Source organism: Puma concolor, chromosome E2 (assembly GCF_028749965.1).
Source record: "Puma concolor isolate L17-30 chromosome E2, mPumCon1.1.hap2, whole genome shotgun sequence".
NCBI classification, from domain to species: domain Eukaryota; kingdom Metazoa; phylum Chordata; class Mammalia; order Carnivora; family Felidae; genus Puma; species Puma concolor.
In genome coordinates, this window is record NC_141681.1 from 1,865,356 (window position 1) to 1,885,447 (window position 20,092).

Consider the following 20,092-nt stretch of genomic DNA (forward strand, 5'->3'; position numbering starts at 1 on the left):
GGACACAGCCCCGGGAGGGCGATGGAACCGCCTCCCCCACGGCCCAGTCTCCTGGTGCCGCCGCCCCCCTTCTAGGGCCTCACCGGGGCCTCTTCACGGTGGGGGGTTGGGGTGGGGAGAGAGGGAGGCAGGGAGAGCGCGGAGGTCCTGACCCCCGGGGCACTTACCCTGCTTTCCCGGGAGGCGGGGCCGGCTCCCCCTTGGTTCTGACGGAAGGTCTGTGTGGGGAAGGCGTTGGGGACGGGGACGGGGACGAGGAAAAGGACCGGGACCTAGAGAGCAAACGGACACGTGAGGAGGGAGCACTGCGGTGCCCTGGTCCCGACCAAGGCCAGAGACGCTGCCTGCCTTCGCAGAAGCGGTCACGGCAAGTCTCGGCCTTGGATTTACAACGGCTTTCGGGTGTTCCCGGTCCTCTCCTCAAACAGCAGCGGGAAAAGCAGTCACCAGGCCGGGGGTCCTGCCGCCCTGGGAGCCGCGTGGGCGGGACAGCAAGGACACACACAGCCCGACCTGGCCCGGTGACAGCGGTGGGACAGAGGGCTGCGTGAGGGAGCCGGGCACGGAGGCCTGGGGCGGGGGTGGCTCCTGATGGAGGACAGTCTGAGGCAGTCTCCGACGTGAGCAGCAGGATGGGGGCGCTGGCCGGGAGGCTCTGAGGCCGGCCAGGCTGCCTCCTCCGTCCTGGGACCCAGCACACTCTCCCAGAGGAGGGAGCCTCCGAGAGGCTCCGGGTTTGCCGATTTCTCCCGACCTGGAGACTGTGGCGCAAAACGCGCGACGTTTTCGGCCAAACGAGCAGCAGCTAAACGCCTTGAGCCCCTGCGGTCACCGCACGGCGGTTTTACAGACAGAGGCGCGGACACGTGCCGCACTCTCCTGTCCTCACGCTCGCTCGGCTGGGGCCGCCCGCCGTGGGAGTCCCGAGGGAAGGCCTTGCGAGGCCACGCGACCCCGCGCCTCCGCCTGGGGCATCCTCAGAGGCGCTGCCACGCAGCCCCGACCGCTAAGGGTGTGCACGGGGGAGGGGTCCGCGGGCAGTGGGCAGCAGGGGTGTCCGGGCAACCCGAGGAGGAAGGTCAGGTGGCCAAGGACGTGTGGCTGATTTTGTGAAAATGGCTGAGACGTCTACATTCGTGATGTGAGAAGATCCCGAAGCCGACGAGGGAAACTGGGTCTGGGACACAGGGCTGGTCCCGGGGGGTGGCTCTGCAGAGCTGGGTGACAAGGACGCCTCACTGTGCCGCGGGCCTCCAGCCCATCCCCCTCAGCGCCTTCGAGGCCCCGCAGAGCAGACACCGCAGGCGACATCTTGCCCTCCTGGCACCACTAGCATTTCCAAAACTTCCCAATCTCTCAGCGGGGCCTCAGGCCCACAGCTCACCGTCCGTGTATCCTAAACGAGGCCACACACACAGACTCTTGCCACTGATGCTCTGGTTGGTATCCTTTCCGTCTTCTACCTCTCCTCCCACAGGTAGCCTTCCCTGATTGCCCCGTGACCTGCAGCCTTCCTCTGTACCCCTCGAGTATAGCTTAAAACCCCTGGCCAAAAGGTTGTGAGGCCTCAGTGCCCACAGCTGACCCTCTAGACACCCTCAGAAACAGGCTGCTTTTCTTTCTCTTGGGCTGCACAAGATCCGACGTCCACAGAAAACAGGCCCCACGTAACCCACTCCACCTGTCCTGCACTCAGACTACCATCTCGACCATCGGGTCCGGCGGCTCCAGCGATCTCCTAACGCTGCTCTAATCATCTCTGTAAGTGCCCCGAAGCAACCGTTTGCCAGGAAGGGGTGCCACCGTGGGACCGACCAATCTAGTCCAAGAGCGCATGGTGATACACTTCCCAAATGAGCGTGTGCATGCGTGTGGGCACAGGTGCGCGCATGTGCGTGTACACGCGTCTGGCCTGTGTGTGGTCCTGGTCAAGGACTGGGATGACGATGTCTCTGGCCGCGGCCGTCCAGGGGCGCGGGGTGCACCCCGGGTGCTGTGCAGGCCGCTGCACGGGTGGTCCTCCACTCCCCACTGTCCTGTGGTCTTGGACCCCTCCTCTCCTAAATGAACCCCGAACGGGACTAAGGGAAAGAAAGGGAAATGCTTGGGCTTCCCCGCCAGGCGTCTCTGGCAGGCGGGATGAGGCAGAAAGGGCCTCAAGCAGCTGGCATCTGCCCACAGGCAGGAGAGGGGGGCGCGGCTGGAGCACACACCATCTGCACTGGTTAGGAAAACAACAGCAGCGAAACAGAGCCCCAGAACGGTCCCGTTTGTCATGCTGACCGACGACTTTGTTCCGACACAAATGACTGAAGAATTCCCCAAGATTCCAGAGCCTATTTTCAATGTGGGAAAATACACCTCTTGTGTGATCTTTCCAGAAGCGTCCAGCAGAACTTCCTGTGACGATGGAAAAGTTGTAACATCCCCAGATGGGGCTCACGCACAGCCCAACACTCTGTATCAGAGTAAGGATCGTCGCACGTGGCTGCGGGCCCAGCGGACAGAGGGGGTGGTCGGGCCGTGGCCCTAGTTCCCACCAGGTCCGAGCCCGCAGCACCCACCCAGCGTCACCTTGCCTCGTGCCCTTCCTCAGAAGACGGCGTGAGACGCACAGCTTATGCCGTCCAAGAACAGCAGAGCAGCCCGGAAGGGCGCCGTCAGACACAGGCCGCGCCCTTGGGCGCCCGCACTGGCCACGTGTGGCGGCCGGGACATACCTGGAGCGGCTGCCTGAGAACGAGCTGTGTCTGGAAGACCGGCTGGAGTAGGAGCTGTAGGAGGAGGATCGGGAGCGCGACCGGGACGACCCGGAGCCGGAGTAAGAGGACGACCGCGACGAAGACCTGCAGTGCCGAAGACAGGAACGCGAGTGGTGCCCGTCTGCCTCGGCCCGTGGCCCGCCCCCCGGTGCCGGCCCACTGGCCTCGCTATTGCCGGGTGACGGCTCGCGGGCCCCGGGTGGACGGAGCCAGCACAGGTGCGCCCACGCGTGCGGGACAGCACGTCTGACCTGTGCACATGCACACGTGTACTTATCGGCCCCTGGCGCACGTCACGAGAACCCCAGATCCACCAGGACCTCTCCGGTCTCCGTCCACCACCGCAGGCTCCCCCCACCTGGGGCTGCACCCTCGTCTGTTCAGACCCGGTGGACGCACAGAAGCCCCAACTCACAGAAAGAGAAGGGCTGACCCCTCTGCCCTCACCGGGTCCGTGCTCCCGGCTGGGTCGCCAACATCCTGGCCGGTCTCAAGTGTCTATTTTGGGGGGGCGTGAAGCCTTTCTGAGGCTCCGAGCATCGGTTCTGTTTGCCGCTGATGATCTAGCACCCCAGCTTCTCAATAATCTCGGAACAGACACCCCTGCAGTCCCACTGACTGTCCTCAGGCGGGGGCGGCGTGGCCGTCCGGTGGTGTGGATGAACCGGCTAACTTCGACCAGCTGGCCTCCTTACCTGGAGGAATTGGAGGCAGAGGCCGACGAGGCGGATGTTTTCCGACGCCTTCGTGCCCGGCTGGGGGAGACAGACACCCCGAGTTTCTTCTTGGGAGACTTGGACCGACGCCAAGGGTCCTTCCACTCGTCTGCTCGCTTCACCTGCGGGCCGGCAGCGGTGGCCTCCTTCTTTGGTGGCTCAGTTTGACGGCTAAAATCACAGAGATGTTAGCAACGCTGGGACCCCTTCCATGAAGGCGCCGCTGTTTGGTGAAGGGAACCTTATAAGAGGTGAGATCATGGTGTTAAGTGCCTTATTCAAGGGAAGCCTGACAAATAAAGGGTCGCCTATGGGGGCGGCAACAGTCCACCGACAGCAGAGCTCATCTCGAACAAGACAGCAGAGCTCGCTCCGTGAACGGTCTCCCCGCGCATGCGTCCTTCCTGGGGACACACCCATCTTTCTCCCTCAGGACACCTAACCACATTGGTACTTACCTTTTTGGGTGTACCTGCTTCCTGACCTCCTATCTTCCCCACCCACGCTACAAACTCTGGGGAGGACAGGGACAGAGGTGGCCCATCCAACACGCTCTCTGTGGAGCTGGCACGCAGGTGCACAACAAATACTTAATTTAAGGATAACGAAGCACTTTTTGTTTTCACATGCATTAGAGATTTGACGAATCACGAAACTCAAGCCTTAAACGGTTCGTTTGTCGTCTGAGTTAGGTTTTTTTTCAACGTTTTTATTTATTTTTTTGGGGACAGAGAGAGACAGAGCATGAACGGGGGAGGGGCAGAGAGAGAGGGAGACACAGAATCGGAAACAGGCTCCAGGCTCTGAGCCATCAGCCCAGAGCCTGACGCGGGGCTCGAACTCCTGGACCGCGAGATCGTGACCTGGCTGAAATCGGACGCTTAACCTACTGCGCCACCCAGGCGCCCCTGAGTTAGGTTTAAAGAGGCTGGTTTAATTCACCCAGAGAATATCCTGATCAAAGCCAGAGAGGCAGGGTGGCGGGAGGAGGCAGTGGCCCAGAGAGGGGTGCTCCTCCGTGACAGCCGTTAATGCAAGCGTCAGGACTGAGGGCTAGCGGGCCAGTATGAGGGACCCTGCCAGGCCCGATGAGCAATCTCCCCCAAATCTCAGCGGGGCTGCATCCGTGGTAACCACAAGTGGACAGAAGTCACCTGGAAGAGAATCAAGGCTGCAGTGTGAGAGCCACACTCTGTGGTGGACGGCAGGCTTCCGGCAGAAGAACCAGGGAGCCCTCCTTAAAGGCGGTGGGAGGTGCTGGGCGGCTGAGTCCTAGACGGGTGAGCCCGTCCACACCACCCAGGAGCTCATGGCAGAGACAAAGTGGGAGAAGGGACCTCAGCAGCCCAACTTGGGAGGAGGCCCAGCACTGGTCAGGGCGCCCTGTGCCACAGATACACCCCACAAACCAAAACCTCCTCCCCTAATAAGGAGCCAAAGTATAGGATCCCAGACAACTAGCAGTTGTGTGCTCGTCCCGGGATATAGTTCTTTATTAATTAAATACTATAAAGTTCATTTAAAAAACACAGAAAGTACAAACAAGGAAATAAATAAAAATCCTGTCCTCCCATTTTCCAGAGACGGCCAGCATCTCTTTACGCCTCTGCGCTCCCTTCCCCCGCACTCTGTCGGCCACAACGAACACTCGCGTGTGCACTCACACCCACTGTACACACGACCCGCCTGGTGAGCGCTCGGCTGCAACGGGGCGCCTCCCCGTGGCACCTGCTGTGTAAATGGGGTCTTCCCGGACCGTGTGATGATCCACACCACATGTCACGTGCCACAGAATTCCAACATTCCTACACCATCGGCTGTTTCTAACCTATAATGCTAAAATAACCCCTTCTACGTTCACGGACAACTTGTTTCTTCTAAGAGCAAACTCCTGAGAAGTCAAAACGGTGGGTCAAAGGAAATGAACGTTTTACAAGTTAAGTATCTTCCCCAAAGCGAAACCAACCTGCGCTCGCTCGGCAGCATGAAGGCGCCCACGTTACCTCGTTCTCACCGTGCGGGTTCCCGTGTTACCAGGGAAACACAAGATAAACCCTCAACGTGGCAACTGCGTATGTGGAAAGGGCTCCCGGTACCTGTGGCGGCAGCTGGGGCTGGAAGGCCGGCCCCCGCACCTCCTGGCCACCCTGAACTCTGGCGGTCGGCCTCACTCTTGGCCACTTTTCTGCTAAGTTCTTTACGTGGGAGGGAGCCCTTCACGGTCCCGCGTCTGTCCCCGGCTACCGGCTCTCAACTCTGGTGGCATCGAATGGGCTCCTTCTCTTTCCGGCACACGGGTCCCACTCCACTCGGAGCCGCCCTCGCCTGTGTTTTTCTTCTGGGTGATCTCGAGTTCCTTCCTTTCTTTCTTGTGTTAACAGTCCACTCTTTGGTGTGCCCGGAGTTGCGGTTTCTGTCTGCGACGCGTAGGGCAGAGCACAAGGTGGTGTGAGGGGAGGGGGCCCACGGCGCTGGCCGGCTTCTCCGTCAGGGGCTCTGGGATGCGGGGCCACCTCTGGTGTGTGTGTTTCACTCTCGGGGGGCCGGTGTCTCATGACCCGGCTACTCCCCTCCCTCCAGGATCGTCCCCCCGGGAGGTGCACGGTCCAGAAGCCCCGACGCTCCGAGTTCCCCAAGGTGCTCGGCCTCGTGCCTGCAGACGCTGTCCCCCCACCAGGCCTCCCGTGGGTGTGTTCCTAAGCTAAGAGCATCTTGCCATTCACCCAGGCCTTCCCTCGTGGGGGCCGTTTTCTTCATAAGAAGTCCTGCCTTTTTTGGGTAGAGTTTTAGCTGCTGCGGATTCTCCACCACCACCAGCATCTGAGCCTCTCGGTTCCCCTTGGCTTTGCCGTGACCAGCATCCAGTATATCACATCACGATATGTAAAAACCGTCACCTGCCGACGTCTGCAGAACCACCAGCGAGTTTCAGGTCTGCTACTTGCGAAGGATCCCGCAGCAGAAGTGAAAACCAACATTTAAAACTGCCCTAGGGACACACTAAATTGAAGCATAAGATCCCCGTTTTGTCGGCCCCAAACCCCGAGAGACAATGCCACATAAGCTCGTAAGCATGTCCTCCGAGGAAAGTAATCCCGGGAGGAAGTAAAAACCTGTCGATTCCAGCCTGTCCCAGCTGTCCCAGGCTGCCATCACCTTTCCACGTCCTGTGCTGCTCTCATTCTAAAAATGCAACAGGAAACAGAACACCTTGGTCACCGGGTTTCCATGAGTCATCGAACGGCCCAGCTTGGCCGGTCTGCGGCCCGTCTACCAGGGGCAGCAAAGTGGCCGAAAAAGGGACAGGCCTGTGACGCTGCCGTGACTGCACCGAGGGCCCCTACTGCAGTGAGCAGAGAAAGGACAGAACACCGATCTGTCCCCATCACAGCACTGAGGTCACCGAGCGGAGGCCAAAGCAGGCTCCCGTCCTGTTTTAGAGTCAGTGTTTCTTGCCAGGGACACCCTTTCACTCACACTGGGGTGACACTATGGGCTTCACAATGAGCTGCCCCTTCAACAGTGCTGGAACGGGGCCTGGGGGCACTGTGGGGGCCTTGCTTCTGAAGGGCTGGATGCCTGGTAGTGACCCCATGAAACCAGGGATCCCCAAACTGTGGCAAATGGGGGTCTTGGTTTTAATTAATTAGCACACAAACAACCATTTTTACTTCTGATTTATTTCTATAGTGACTCACTAGGACAAATGATCTGGCCTGCTTTATGGAAATGATGTAAAGTTTCCTTTTTAAACGTATTCAAGCTTAAAAAGTGAAAACATCAAAAAACGTAAGTAGCACATGTGGGACCTGGACACAGAAAGCCGCGCAGGTGGAGCAAGAATGGAGCAGTTTGGGGAGCACGTTGAGCCAGGGGTCCCTTCTGCAGACCCCCCACGTCAGACACTGCCGAGAGGGGCCGCAGACTTGGGGACCCAGACCAGGAAGAAACTGTCTCAGGCCTCGACACAAACCTGGAACCATCAGTTTTGATGGCAAGTGTTTCTGGGAAAATGACCGAAGGAACACCCAATAAAGAGCTCACAGGAAGTCCCACTGGGAAATGTGCACAGGATGCTGGGGACGGCCGGGAGAGGGCAGACGAGGCATCCCCAGACTCCCAAGCGGGTGGGCACGTGTGGCTACGGGTGACAGCAGCCACCTGGTCCACTGTCTTTCCTTCTTCACCGTTTCCTCTATTCTTCGTAAGGTTTTCCAAAAGTTCCTACACCATAACGTTTCACATTTGTTACAGAAAAACCCCAAGTCCTAAAGATTTTTCCACTCCTGCAGAGGGAGCGGTCTGCTATACTGACCTGCACACACTCTCGGGATCTTTATCAGTGCCCTGCTCTCACCTCTCATGGGGCCTCAGAGGAGGAAGGGGCCCCGAGCTCTGGGCTGCGGTGGGCAGCACAGGGCGGGCAGAGGAGTCCAACACAACCCGGTCAGTGAGGGGGCAGAGCCCGGGCGGCCGGCTCTGAAACCCTGGGCAGTAGCGCCCCTGACACGGGGCCCCATGGCGGCTCCTGTGCCCTCAGAGAGAGGCCAGGCCCCTGAGGATGAAGCCCCTTTCAGAGAGTGCCGACACCCCAGAAGAGAGAGCGCGCGTGGCCTGGAAAACCAAGCAAAGTCGCCAAGTGACAAAGGACCTCGTGGAGACAGAAAGCAGCGGAACTGCTCCCCCCCCGCCCCCCCCAGCTTGAGACTCAGCCCAGAAACAGGAACAGCGAAGTCAGCAGGTGACTGGGGAGGCCAGGCCCAAGTCAGGAACGCGAGTGGAATTTGCATAAAGCCTTCCCAAGGGAGAGGGGAAGCCAGGCTCCTGTCCCTCCGCCGAGGAAGTGGCCTTCCCAGCACAGCTACAACACAAGCTTATCTTCCGGGTACAGAGCCTTTGTTCAAGGCCTCGGAAGACACTCCAAGGAGCAAAGGTCAGCCGTACCAGGACTGCCAAATGCCCACGTCAGAACACAAAACGACACAGGGGCCCGGGTCGACTCCTGACACGCCTCATGTCTCACACGGGCCACAGGGGTGTGAGGTGGCGGTGACGTAAGAGGGTGACGGAACGGTGTCTGGAAACTCCGAGCTGAGCGGCTGCCAGGCGTGGGCTCCAAAGCGGAACAAGGTGAAAGCAGAAAGGAGTTCTTCTAAAATCAAAGGGCTAAGTCTCCAATAAGGATCCGGGAAAAGGGAACCGCAAGTCACCTAACTTGTTCACACTCCTGTCTGGGAAGGTCACGGTACCTTCCGTGGGAGATGCTCAACACGCCTGTGCTCCCAGAGCCTCTGTGGGGCCTTTTGTGGAAGCCTGCGCCGCGATCACCCTCCTCAATACCGGGCAGAAGCCACCCACGGCGGTCCATGTGCTTCTGGGAGGGCGCTGGCCCGGGCAGGGGCTCCCTCCCTCCGGAACGCCCGCCTGCAAGGGAGCCTGCTCCCCCCCCCACCCCCGCCCCGCCCGTGTCCCCACCGCGGTGCCCACACAGGACCTGCCGGATGCTGCAGCACAGGCCGCTGCACTCCCGGTCTTCCAGGGGAGGAGAGACGGAAGGGCCTACGGTGATGTCACGTTCACCCTGCACCTCTGAAAACACACTCGAACCTAATCAGGGACAAGTAAACCCAGGGACACACAAGCCCTGTGTGCCCCGACATGAACTTCTGGGGGAGCAGAGGACAAAGCGGGCACACAGCGATGCCCGAGGAGGCTCCCCAGCGCCTCTCCCGTGTCACGGCTGCACCCGCGTCCATCGGTACCTCCCCAACTCCCACCCACGCCAGACATCCACACACACCTGAGAGCATGACATACTGCCATCATTTGCCTTTTCGTACTCAGCAAATAGCTGAGCAAGTTCTGGATGACTCAGGGGGGTAGGCAGTCAAGAAGCTAAAAACCAGGACACGCTTTTCCTCAAAGATACGCCAGACGAGATCAGAACGGGGACATGAGGGTTAGGAAACCCCGAGGGGAGCGCCTTGCCCGGAGACAAGACCGGGGACGGTTTCGGAGCTGAGCCTAAGTGCCGGGGAACCAGGTCGGAGGAATCTGCGACGCCGGGCTGGTCGCGGAGCAAGAAGCGTCACACGGCTGGGAGCGGAGCGGGAGGCCAGGTCGTCCGGGTGTGGTCGTCGGCACACAGGCCACGACCTGTCACGTTCAAATTCACGAACCCGACAGAGTGTGCCATGGAGGCCGTGGAAGGTGGGGAGAGGCCGAGGCCGGGCGGCGGGAGGCCGGGCAGATGGGCACGGGCGCTGGCCGGGCGGGAGCGGAGCGTCACCAAAAGCAGAGGGAAACCCAACGTGTGGTTTCTGCGAATAAAGGGCAGCCTGAGCTGCTCAGACACACGCAGGGCGGGGGCCCAGCCGCAAGCCAGCTGCTCCGGGCCGGTGCGAGTCCAGAGCAGGCCTCTGTGGGGGGCTCACGGACCCCGCAATGTGCCTCTGACCGGACACTGATGGGCCGCGCACAGGCCTCTCGTGCCCCGAGACGCCAAGGACCCCCCCTGAGGAGAGCGTAGGCTTTGGGTGACGTGGAGAGGCGGGCAGAGGTTCCCTCCCAGGAAACGAGGAGTCTGCCATGTCACCCCAAGGGGCACCACCCCTCAACCGTGCGCGGCTCTCGCGGTAACAGGCGGTCTGGGCAATCCCTCCAGGAAGATGTCAGCTGCTGTTTTTATCTGGGATGGCCTGAATCTGCCTGTGCCAAAGCACATCCTCATGACCCGCCTCAGCCCCGCCCAGAGCACACCCACTGGCTCGGCTGTAAAGATTAGAAGGTTTCACAAAAGGGGTTTCCCTCTATTTACATAGAGGCGTCCCATACGACTGCTTACGAGGTTCCAGTCTAGTCTATAAATAGCCCAGATGCAGGAGCGGCCAGGGACCCCGAAAGGCACAGTTACAGAAGGCCAAGCTAAACGGAGAGGGACACATCTGCGCACACGGCGACACCGCGTCTGGCCTACGAGGCCCAGAGTAAAGCTGGCAAGAGACCCCGACAGCTCACCAGGTGCCGTGTCAGAGCAGACCAGCTCGGGACGGGCGGGGGGAAGAAACCGGGAGCCCAGAGCGCCACTGCCAGCTCTCACCCACAGCTCGCTCTGCCGTGCTGCGTGCCCGTGCCCTCTGCTGGGTAACGGGGCTCTGGGTTTAAAGCGCCCGTGCCGGCTGCAGACAAGACGGGAGAGCCACCACCGCACTGAGCTCATCGCCTACTCCCGTCACGTCCACCGGGCCCTGCGAGGACCGGGGCGGTGCGACATCCGCTCCGGCACACGGCCCCCCTGGTTGCGCAGACGAGAGCTTCCCACCGGACTCTCTGAACGTGACCGTGTCTGTCTCGTATTTCAGGCGAGGAGAACCCTTTCTGTCCAGCTGCTGCTGTAAAATCCCCAAGCTGCCCTGGGCTAAGTAAACAAACTCTTCGACGACAGGGAGATCGCACAAACATACGACCGCAGGGAAATTCAGCTTCCTCCCGAAGAAGCAGTCACACCGGCTCTGGCTGGTCACAGGAAAAGGAAATAGGAGGGCCGGGTTGGAAATTCTGCTCTGGTGAAACCCTAGCCCTTCGGGCTGGTCGCAGCGCCAGCAGGGTTCCAGCCAGAGTGATCAAAAATGGGGTGCAAGACTCCCCGGCACCAGTGAGACAGGCTGAATCCTGACCAAGGGACAGGGTGCACGTGTCCCTGCCGTCAGCAGAAGTCCTGTGGGGGACAGTCCGCAGGAGCGAAAGTGAGAGTCCAGGCAAGAAAAGGGGGGGTGGGGGGGGGAACGTGAGCCCAACAGAAGGGAGCAAACCAGGCAGAAACAAGTGGAGGGCACGCCTGCCTGGTCTGGTGAGGAAGCCGCACCTCCTTTCAGGAAGAAGCCACTCAGTCAAGCCTCCTGAACCTGCCCTGCGGGCTCAGCCGTGTTCTCACCGACCCCGGCCCTCACCTGAAGATCCCGGGTTGTGCAAACGCAGGCTGTGTGCGAGGCCGTTCTGCACAGGCGTCTGGCGCCCGGGGGCCACGCCGACTCACGCCACTGCTGTTAGCGCAGTCTCGCTGGGCTCGCGTGGGCACCTCCTCTGCAGGGGTCGGGCAGCACCGGGACCGGGAATGAGTGGCAGGCGGGCGTTGTGTCCCAGGAGTCAGTCCCAAGCACAGACAGACACAGCCACCGGTGCAGCTGTTCTCCAACGGACTCTCTCTAAAAGGATGCTCTCAGGTATAAAAGGGTCCCTGTGCCGGAAGAACAGACCTCCAACTTGGAAGAGCTACCTGGCTTCCTGGAGACGAGCAGGGCGTGTCAGCGGAGGGAGTGGAGAGAGGCAGTTGGTCGTCAGAGTAAACATGAGTGAATTCGCTCATAAACCAGCAAACCACGAGAACGGACTTGCTGATGTGATCTGGGAGTCCACACATCCTAGACATCACATCATCTGTCCGTCTTTCTTGTGTTTCTCCTTCTAAGACCAGGGATGTGGATGTGCACGAAAACAGCCATTTCGTGAATCTGGAAAGCAGACTGAATTAGTCCTCTCTGCAGAACTCAGCCTACGATTTTGTCCACCTTACAACACTCACGGCGACAGACGGGGCAAAATGCAGGCTGCTACCGAATCCAGAACAACTCCACAGCACCATCGAGGGTCTGTGGGCTCGAGCTCCGTGCCGGGCTCTGAGACGGGACCTGCTGCCACGGTGCCCCCTTGGGGATCCCGCTTTAGAAGGCAGCGCAGGCTAACAGACACGTGAACAGAACAATGTGACATCGGGGAGCGACGACAGCCGTGAGGATCTACCAAGCAGGGAGCGAAGACAGGGGTGGGTGGGGAGGCCCCTCTGAGCAGCCATGTCGGAGCAGAGTCCCAGAGACGCCGGGGGCCCAGCAGGGGCGGAGGGTGGCCAGGGCCCAGGCTGCACGAAGAGTGCAGCGGTGGTGTGGGCAGAGGGGTTTCCAGGGACCGAGAGCAGGAAGATCAAAATCAAGCTTTGCACTTCAAATGAAGTGATGAATTTCACGGTGAGGTAAACGGCGGTTTCGGCAACATAAAGATCCGTCAAAGCGGTCTTCCAGAGAATGAACTGTTTCTGCATCTAGGGTGTGTGATTCACTCTGAACGTTCTGTCGAAACATCGCTTTGCCCAATGTTAGGAAAGTATGAAAAAATACAGCAAATTTAGTGAGGGCAATTCATCGCCATCTGGAGGATGGGAACAGTCAAGGCTGGTGCTCACATGGACTGTCCTGCTGCGGCCAGAGTTGACCGTGAAACCAAAGACTATGGTCCTGATGCTCGCTGTCAGAAACACAGCTGTGCTGACACAGGGGACGAGATCTACGAGAAGAGCTCAGCTTCCCCCACCAAGGAACTGTCACTAGTAAATGAATTCGGTACAAAGGACACAAATTCAACATACAAAAATCTGTTGCATTTTTATACAGTAACAACGTGAACAACAACAACAACAACAACAACAACAAAGAAAATAATCCCATTTACAACTGCATCAAAAATAAAATACTTAGGAATAAATGTAGCCAAGGAGATGAAAGCAGTGTATCCTGACAATTGTATGAAACCAATGAAAGAAATCGAAGACTCCACAATTAACGGAAATCTATTCTGCGTTCACGGATCGCGAGAGCTGATGCAGAAGAAATGTCCACACTACCCAAAGCCAAGTACAGACTGGAATCCCTATCAAAACTCCAAGGGCATTGTTCACCAGAAACAGAAAAAACAATTGTATGGAACCACAAAAGACCCCAAATAGCCAAAGCAATCTTGAACAAGAACAAAGCTGGATCAAGAATCTCGCTTCCTGATTTCAAACTGTATCACAAAGCTTTAGTAACCAAAACTATATGGCATTGGCATAACAACAGACACATATCAGGGCCCCTGGCTGGCTCAGACGGTGGAGTGTGCAATCGGGGTCGTGAGTTCAAGCCCCACGATGGGCAAAGAGACCACTTAAGGCAGACAAACAAACAAACAAACACCAGACACAGATCAATGGGACAGAATGGAGAGCCCAGAAGTCAATCCATGCATATATGGTCAATTACAACAAAGGAGGTAAGAACACACAAAGGAGAAAAGATGGTCTCTTCAACAAACCACGCTGGAAAAACCGGACAGCCATATACAGAAAGAAGTGGGCCCCTGTCTTACACTGCACACAAAAATAATTCCAAATGGATTAAAGACGCGAAATCCAGAAGCTCCCAGTTGGAAACACGACAATAAAGCTCCTCGATGCGAGTCTCACCCACACCACGGGCAACAAGACCAAATATAAACAGTGGGACCACACCGGCTAAAAAGCTTCCACAAAGCAAAGTAAACCATCAACAAAGTGAAAGGACAGCCTACAAGAGCGCGAAAAAAATATTTGCAAGCCATTTATCAGGTGAGGGATTGATATCCAAAATATGTAAAGAACTCCTACAACTCAATGGCAAAAAACCAAAGAATCCAATTTAAAAATGGGCAACTGCCTGACTAGACATTCTCCAAAAGAAGACATCCAGATGGCCAAGAGGAACGTGAGAAGGCGCTCAACATCACTCATCACCAGGCAACGGCAAATCAAACCCAAAATGAGGTATCACGTCCCACCTCTTAAAAGGCTGTCATCAAAAGCACAGCTGGTAACAGGTGTCAGTGAGGGTGGGGAAAGGGACCCCTCGTGCACTGTTGGTGGGAATGCAAACGGGTGTAGCCGCTGTGGAAAACAGTATGGAGGGTCCTCAAAAAATTGAACATAGAACTACCACACGATCCAGCAACCACTTCTGGGTAAACATCCGAACGAAACGCAAACAGAAGAGACGTCCACACTCCCGTGTTCACCGCAGCTTCCTTCTCGAAGGGAGGACACGAAAACCAGCTGAGCGTCCACTGACGGATGAAGAAGGTGTGGTGGAGCCATGCCATGGACGGTTATTCAGCCGCGAGAAAGAGGGACATCCTGCCATTTGTGAGAACGTGGACGGACCCTGAGAAATTACGCTCGGTGAAGTCAGGCAAAAAAAAAGACTTCTTACTGTATATTCCTAACTTACACGGAGAATCGAAAAGAACCAAACATCTAGAAACAGACAGGAGAAGGGCGTGGAGGAAATGGCAAGATGTTGGTCACGTGGTACAAATTTCCAGTCGTGAGACGAGTCGGTGCTGGGGATCTAGGGTACTGCGGTGGGCCCGCGGTTGAAATACCGTATCGTGTACCGTTTACCTGAGATGCCGAGACAGTTCTGGGATGTTCTCACCACACACGCGAGGGAATTATGTGAAACAATATTGCTGTTAACCAGCTTCATTGTGGCAACAATTCTGCAACACGTGCATGTATCCGGTCATCACATTGTATACTTTAAGCGTATACGATGTTACATGTCAACTATAGTTTGGTAAAACTGGAAAAAATATAAAATAAAAGGCTCCTGCTAAAAAAATAAAATAAAATAAATTAAGAAAAAGGCTGATGTCATCAAGAAAGCAAAACCACCAACCGCAGAACGGGGGAGCACACGTGCAAGTCAGGTGTCTGACAAGGGGTCTGTACCTAGAACGTGAGGAACTCCTACAACTCAATAAGACGGCCTAATTAAAAGATGGGCAAAAGATCTGGATAGACATTTCTCCCAAGAGCATATACCAAGAAGCACATGAAAAGAGGCCCAGCGTTTTCATGACTAAAATGGCTTTCAATGACTAAACAGGTCATTAGTTACCAGAAGACCTAAACCAACCTGCGACGAAACCTGTGAAACCTACCGTTTCACACCCAGTGGATGGCTACGATAAAAAAAAAAAAAAAAAAAAAAAAAAAAGGGCAAAAGCGATAATGTGGAGAAAAGTAGAACCCTCACACATTTCCGATGGGAATGTACCATGGTGCAGCCACTTTGGAAGATTCCAGAAACTCCCCAGAAGGCTGAACACAGCTATCACATGACCCAGCAATCACACTCCCAGGCGTATACTCGAGGGAAATGAAAACCACTTCTGCAAAAACGCTTGGACACGATGCTCGTGTTCACGACAGCCAAGGGGAGAGACGGCCGAAAGGTGCACTCACAGGACAGGGCGGGTAAACGCAATGTTGTCCGTGTTCCCCACAACGGCATCGTCTTCAGCCGCAGAGGCACTGACACGACCACCCTGCGGATGCGCTTCAGAGATCACGCTGGGCGGAAGGAGCCAGTCAAAAGACCGCACGCTCGGGGCGCCTGGGTGGCGCAGTCGGTTAAGCGTCCGACTTCAGCCAGGTCACGATCTCGCGGTCCGTGAGTTCGAGCCCCGCGTCGGGCTCTGGGCTGATGGCTCGGAGCCTGGAGCCTGTTTCCGGTTCTGTGTCTCCCTCTCTCTCTGCCCCTCCCCTGTTCATGCTCTGTCTCTCTCTGTCCCAAAAATAAATAAACGTTGAAAAAAAAAAATTTAAAAAAAAAAAAGACCGCACGCTCTATGTCCAGAATAAGCACACCCGTGTCTGCCAGGAGCCGGGGGGCGTTTGGGGATAACGAGGGTGACTGCTGATGGGCATGAGGTTTCTTTTTGGGGCACAAAAGGGCCTTAAAGTTGTGGCGGGGCCACCGTTCTGAATATTCTGCAAGCTTACGATATTCTGTACACTTTAAGCAGAGGCGCTGCGGGGTATGTGGATTCCCTCCCATTAGGCTGTCAACACAGACACAGACAAAGCCCCCTCCAGCTCCGGGATCTTCTCCCGGGGACCACGTGTCTGCCCTGGTCCTCAAAGACACATGCGCGGACCCTGAACCGGGAGGGCACGTCCTCACTGCCCGCCCGGCCACCACCCCGGCAGCTCCCGCCACCGGCACAAAACCGCAGTCACCACCCGGAAGACGGAGGACGAGTGAGGGGGAGGCCGGCCCTCCACGGCGGGGGGCTGGAGGTCCGGCGCTCCGGCCGCCGGAGCGACCTCCCCGGCACCGTGCCAAAGCGGCGCGACCGGGAATTCAGAGCTTTCCCAACACAGGGTGGTGACGGGGTGCGCTGGGGTGCGACCCCACCGGGACACGCACGGTCCGGGACGGCCGGCGCCCACTCATCCCGACACACCGACCTTTCTCCAGCAAGGATTCTGGGGCTGTGGCTGGCGGGCGCGCCCCCTCCTCTCCGGGGACCCCACCGCGGGGGGGAGGGGGGGGGCAGGCCTCCCAGAGCCCAGGGGCCCACGACCTACCTGGGCGGCTGCGGGGAGCGGGGCTTCGGCTTCTCCTTCTCCTTCTCGCGCTCCTTCTCGCGGTCACGCTCTCGGTGCTGGCGGTCCTTCTCGTCGCGCTTGGCTCGCTCTCTCTCCCACTCCTCCTTCCTCCGCTGCCGCTCCTTGTCGCGCTCCCGCTCGCGCTCGCGCTCGCGCTCCCGCTGCCGGCGCTCCCGCTCTCGGTCCCGCTCGCGCTCCCGCTCGCGCTCCCGCTGCCGGTTCTCGCGCTCGCGCTCACGCTCCCGGTCCTGAAGCCAAAGACACGCGCTGGGCGGTGGCCGGCAGAACGCGGGTGGCGGGGAGGCCGCGGGGGCCACCTCCCGCGCCGGCTCTGTTCCCCAGGTCGTCCTCCACCGCTACCCGGTCCGCCAGTCCCCGGGGCCGCCCCCACCCCCTTCCGGGGGCGGGGACAGCGCGGGGCACGTGCCCCTGCTTTCCGAGGCAAAGGCCTCGAGCGCCTCCCGGAACTATCGCTCAGGTCTCCTCCATCCGTCTGCTCTAATGTTCAAAGTTAAAACGGGACAAAGCCCAAATCACACAGCACGGACACGGGTTTCGGGTTTCAAGTGGCCTGTGAGGTAATGAGGTGCGCCCCTGCCCTGCCACTGGCCGCAGCCTTGGACACGGTGGGGGACAGAGGCGGTGGAAAGCGGCTCCGACAAGTCACTTCTACCTTCAGGGAGACCCTGCCTGGCAGACCGCACCTGTACCCCCACAGTCCGGGCCCACCCTCCAGGCCAGCAAGGCACAGCTGGGGGGGGGGGGGTCACTAAAGTGGGTGAGGACATGGGTGAGGACAGCATAGTTATAAATGGTACCGCTAGGGAACCTGAGGGAGTAACACACTCAGGAGGGCAGAACACAGTCCCATGCAGAGCTGTATCAATAATCCAGTCGGCAAACCTAGTTTTTAACAAACCCAGAGCAAGGGCACAGACCAACTAAAGGAAACCACCACCAATTTAACCTGTGGATCCGAACTGTTTCTCCACGAACAGTCAGTCTGGACTTGAAATTGGTACGCTCTGCCCGTGCTACTAAAACCATATGAAGTCCCATAGATGAAAAAGGGGGTAATCTTAAGAAACGGCCCGGCGCGGGGAGACGTGCACGACCGTCACACTCACCCGGTAATTGTGGTACGGCTCCGTCTCCGTGTACTGCACCCGGAAGTTCTCGTACTGCCCGCCACGCCAGAAGCGCTCGATTTCATAGTCGTAGTACGGATCTGCGTAAGGCTCCAGTCTGAAAAACGAGCGAGCAAGAGGCAAATCTTATCACTTACGAATATTAAGGCAAAAATATTACACAAAACGTTAGCAAACAGAATCCGACACCACGTTAAGAAAATAAAATACGCTATGACTCGGTGGGATTTATTCCAGGAATCTGAGGATGAGTCACAAGGAGGAAATTCGTGAACACACCACACATAATGGCAGACCTGAAGAGAAGAACCGCAGAGGATCGCACCTACGATGACAAACACCGCAGGGAGCTGGAGACAACACTTCCTAATGAGACTTAACTCACACACTCACGTTGGAACTCAAGCCAACCTCTTACTAATGGGAACAGGGGCATTTCTGTAAGACCGGGCAAAGGCAAGGTGGCCACGGCCTCCATGGCCATCCACTGGCGTGGCAGAGGCTGGCTGCTGCCATCAGACGAATGAAGCTGCGGACGCTGGGCGAGGAGGAAAAGGACCCACGCCCGCAAATGAAATGGCACCAGACCTAGAACCTGAGGCACGGTAAAGCCGATCCAGGAAGCCAGAGGGCCCAGGGAAGCATAAGACCGATGCCTCCACGCGCACAGATGACCACTCCGGACAAGGAGCAGAGAAACCCTCTTTTACAGCAGCAAGAAAGAAGAAACACCGAGGAACAAAGTGCGTTTAACCAGAACTGAGCAGAACCTATCTGAGAAAAGCTTTAATGTGCTCCTCAAAGACAAGGAGGACATGTGAACACACGACACCATGTTTCTGGTCTTCAGCCAGGACTGGACGCTGCCCAGAAGTCAGCTCTCTCCATCAATTTGCAAATGGAGGGCAATCCCAGTAAAAACACCGGTGGGCTTCCATACGGAGCTTGACAACCGGTCCCCGAATGCACAGGCAGGCAGAGATGTGCAATCCCAGCCAAGAAAGACACACCCTGAGACAACACGACACTGCAGGCCTGCCTTTCTCACGAAGAAACAAATGGTCCAGGGACAGATCCCCGCACGTAGGATAAAGGAGCCTCCCGAGGGGCCAAGGCAGACTTGTACTCAATGGGGAAGGGACAGCCACTGACCATGGGGAGGAAGGTAAGGAGATCCCACCTTATCCACTGACCCAGAGGACCTGCCCTGGGGGTGCCCTGGACCCTGATGTAAGTCCGGCAACAGACAGGCATTCTTTCAGGGATTTCCTGGCTCCAGACCAACTCTCCCCTGTGAGTAAGCTGGTGGGGGGAACCAACGTGCCCACAACCTCAAGAGGCTGCCAGGCTGAGCTTCTGGGTCGCCCGATGGCCTCCAGCGGGCTGCCTTCTGGGAGGTGTCTGCCCCACTTGGGCCAGGACCCCGGCAGACTGACTCACCCGAGGCCGGCTCTGCTGGAGGACACAGCTCTCTTTCACTCCAAGTGGCCAGACATCTTCCAAAGCGCCTAAGTGCCCACCACTCAGGTCGCGTGTAAGACAGCAGTCAGCAGCTGCGGAGGCCTGCCGCGGCCCAGCCCGCTGCTCGACAGCAAGAGAGAACGTGGCCCCCCCCAGGCCCCAGCACCATTCCCGGCCAACCCAGGCCCTGGGAGAAACACCTTCCCAAACGGATGTGAGGGTGCGTGCTCTCTCAAAGGAGGGCTGTGCTGACAAATTCGTTTCTGGAAAACCGGGTAAGCAACGTGTAACGGCCTCTCTCCCGTGGGACAGCCTGGAGTCTTAGGACACCGCCACCAGGGTCCCCACGTGAAGGAGGGAACGGTCAGGGCGTCTTTGTGGGCTCAGTGAATGTTCTTGCATTAACCGCACCCCAGCCTCCTGCACAGAGATGACATCAAAGTCACGGGACTTGAACTCGTGGCTCTGAGGTCAGGAGTCGCACTTGCACTGACTGAGCTGGCTGGGAACCCCAGGGTGACATTTCTTTCTTTTTTTAATCATTTTTTTGTTTTTCAGGGGGGAAGAGGGGCAGAGAGAGAGGGAGACACAGACTCTGAGGCAGGCTCCAGGCTCTGAGCTGTCAGCACAGAGCCCGACGCGGGGCTCGAACTCAGGAACGGCGAGATCATGACCTGAGCCGCAGTTGGACACGTAACCAACTGACCCCCCCAACGCCCCACCCCCCAGGGTGACATTTCTTAATACCTTGTGCGCATGAGGTCCCAC

General features: G+C 57.7%; 1 protein-coding gene across 2 annotated transcripts in view; it reads right to left on the reverse strand.

The window, feature by feature from the left end:
* The window catches only part of ZC3H18 (zinc finger CCCH-type containing 18), a 59,729-nt gene that overhangs the window by 6,183 nt on the left and 33,454 nt on the right, over nucleotides 1-20,092 (reverse strand). For both annotated transcript variants that reach the window (XM_086688717.1, XM_086688718.1), the window contains 5 exons: nucleotides 17,843-17,960; nucleotides 16,695-16,963; nucleotides 3,458-3,649; nucleotides 2,721-2,846; nucleotides 168-272 (listed from right to left, as the gene is read on the reverse strand). In XM_086688717.1, coding sequence (XP_086544843.1) covers nucleotides 168-272; nucleotides 2,721-2,846; nucleotides 3,458-3,649; nucleotides 16,695-16,963; nucleotides 17,843-17,960 — 810 coding nt within the window. The remainder of the gene's footprint in view (nucleotides 1-167; nucleotides 273-2,720; nucleotides 2,847-3,457; nucleotides 3,650-16,694; nucleotides 16,964-17,842; nucleotides 17,961-20,092) is intronic.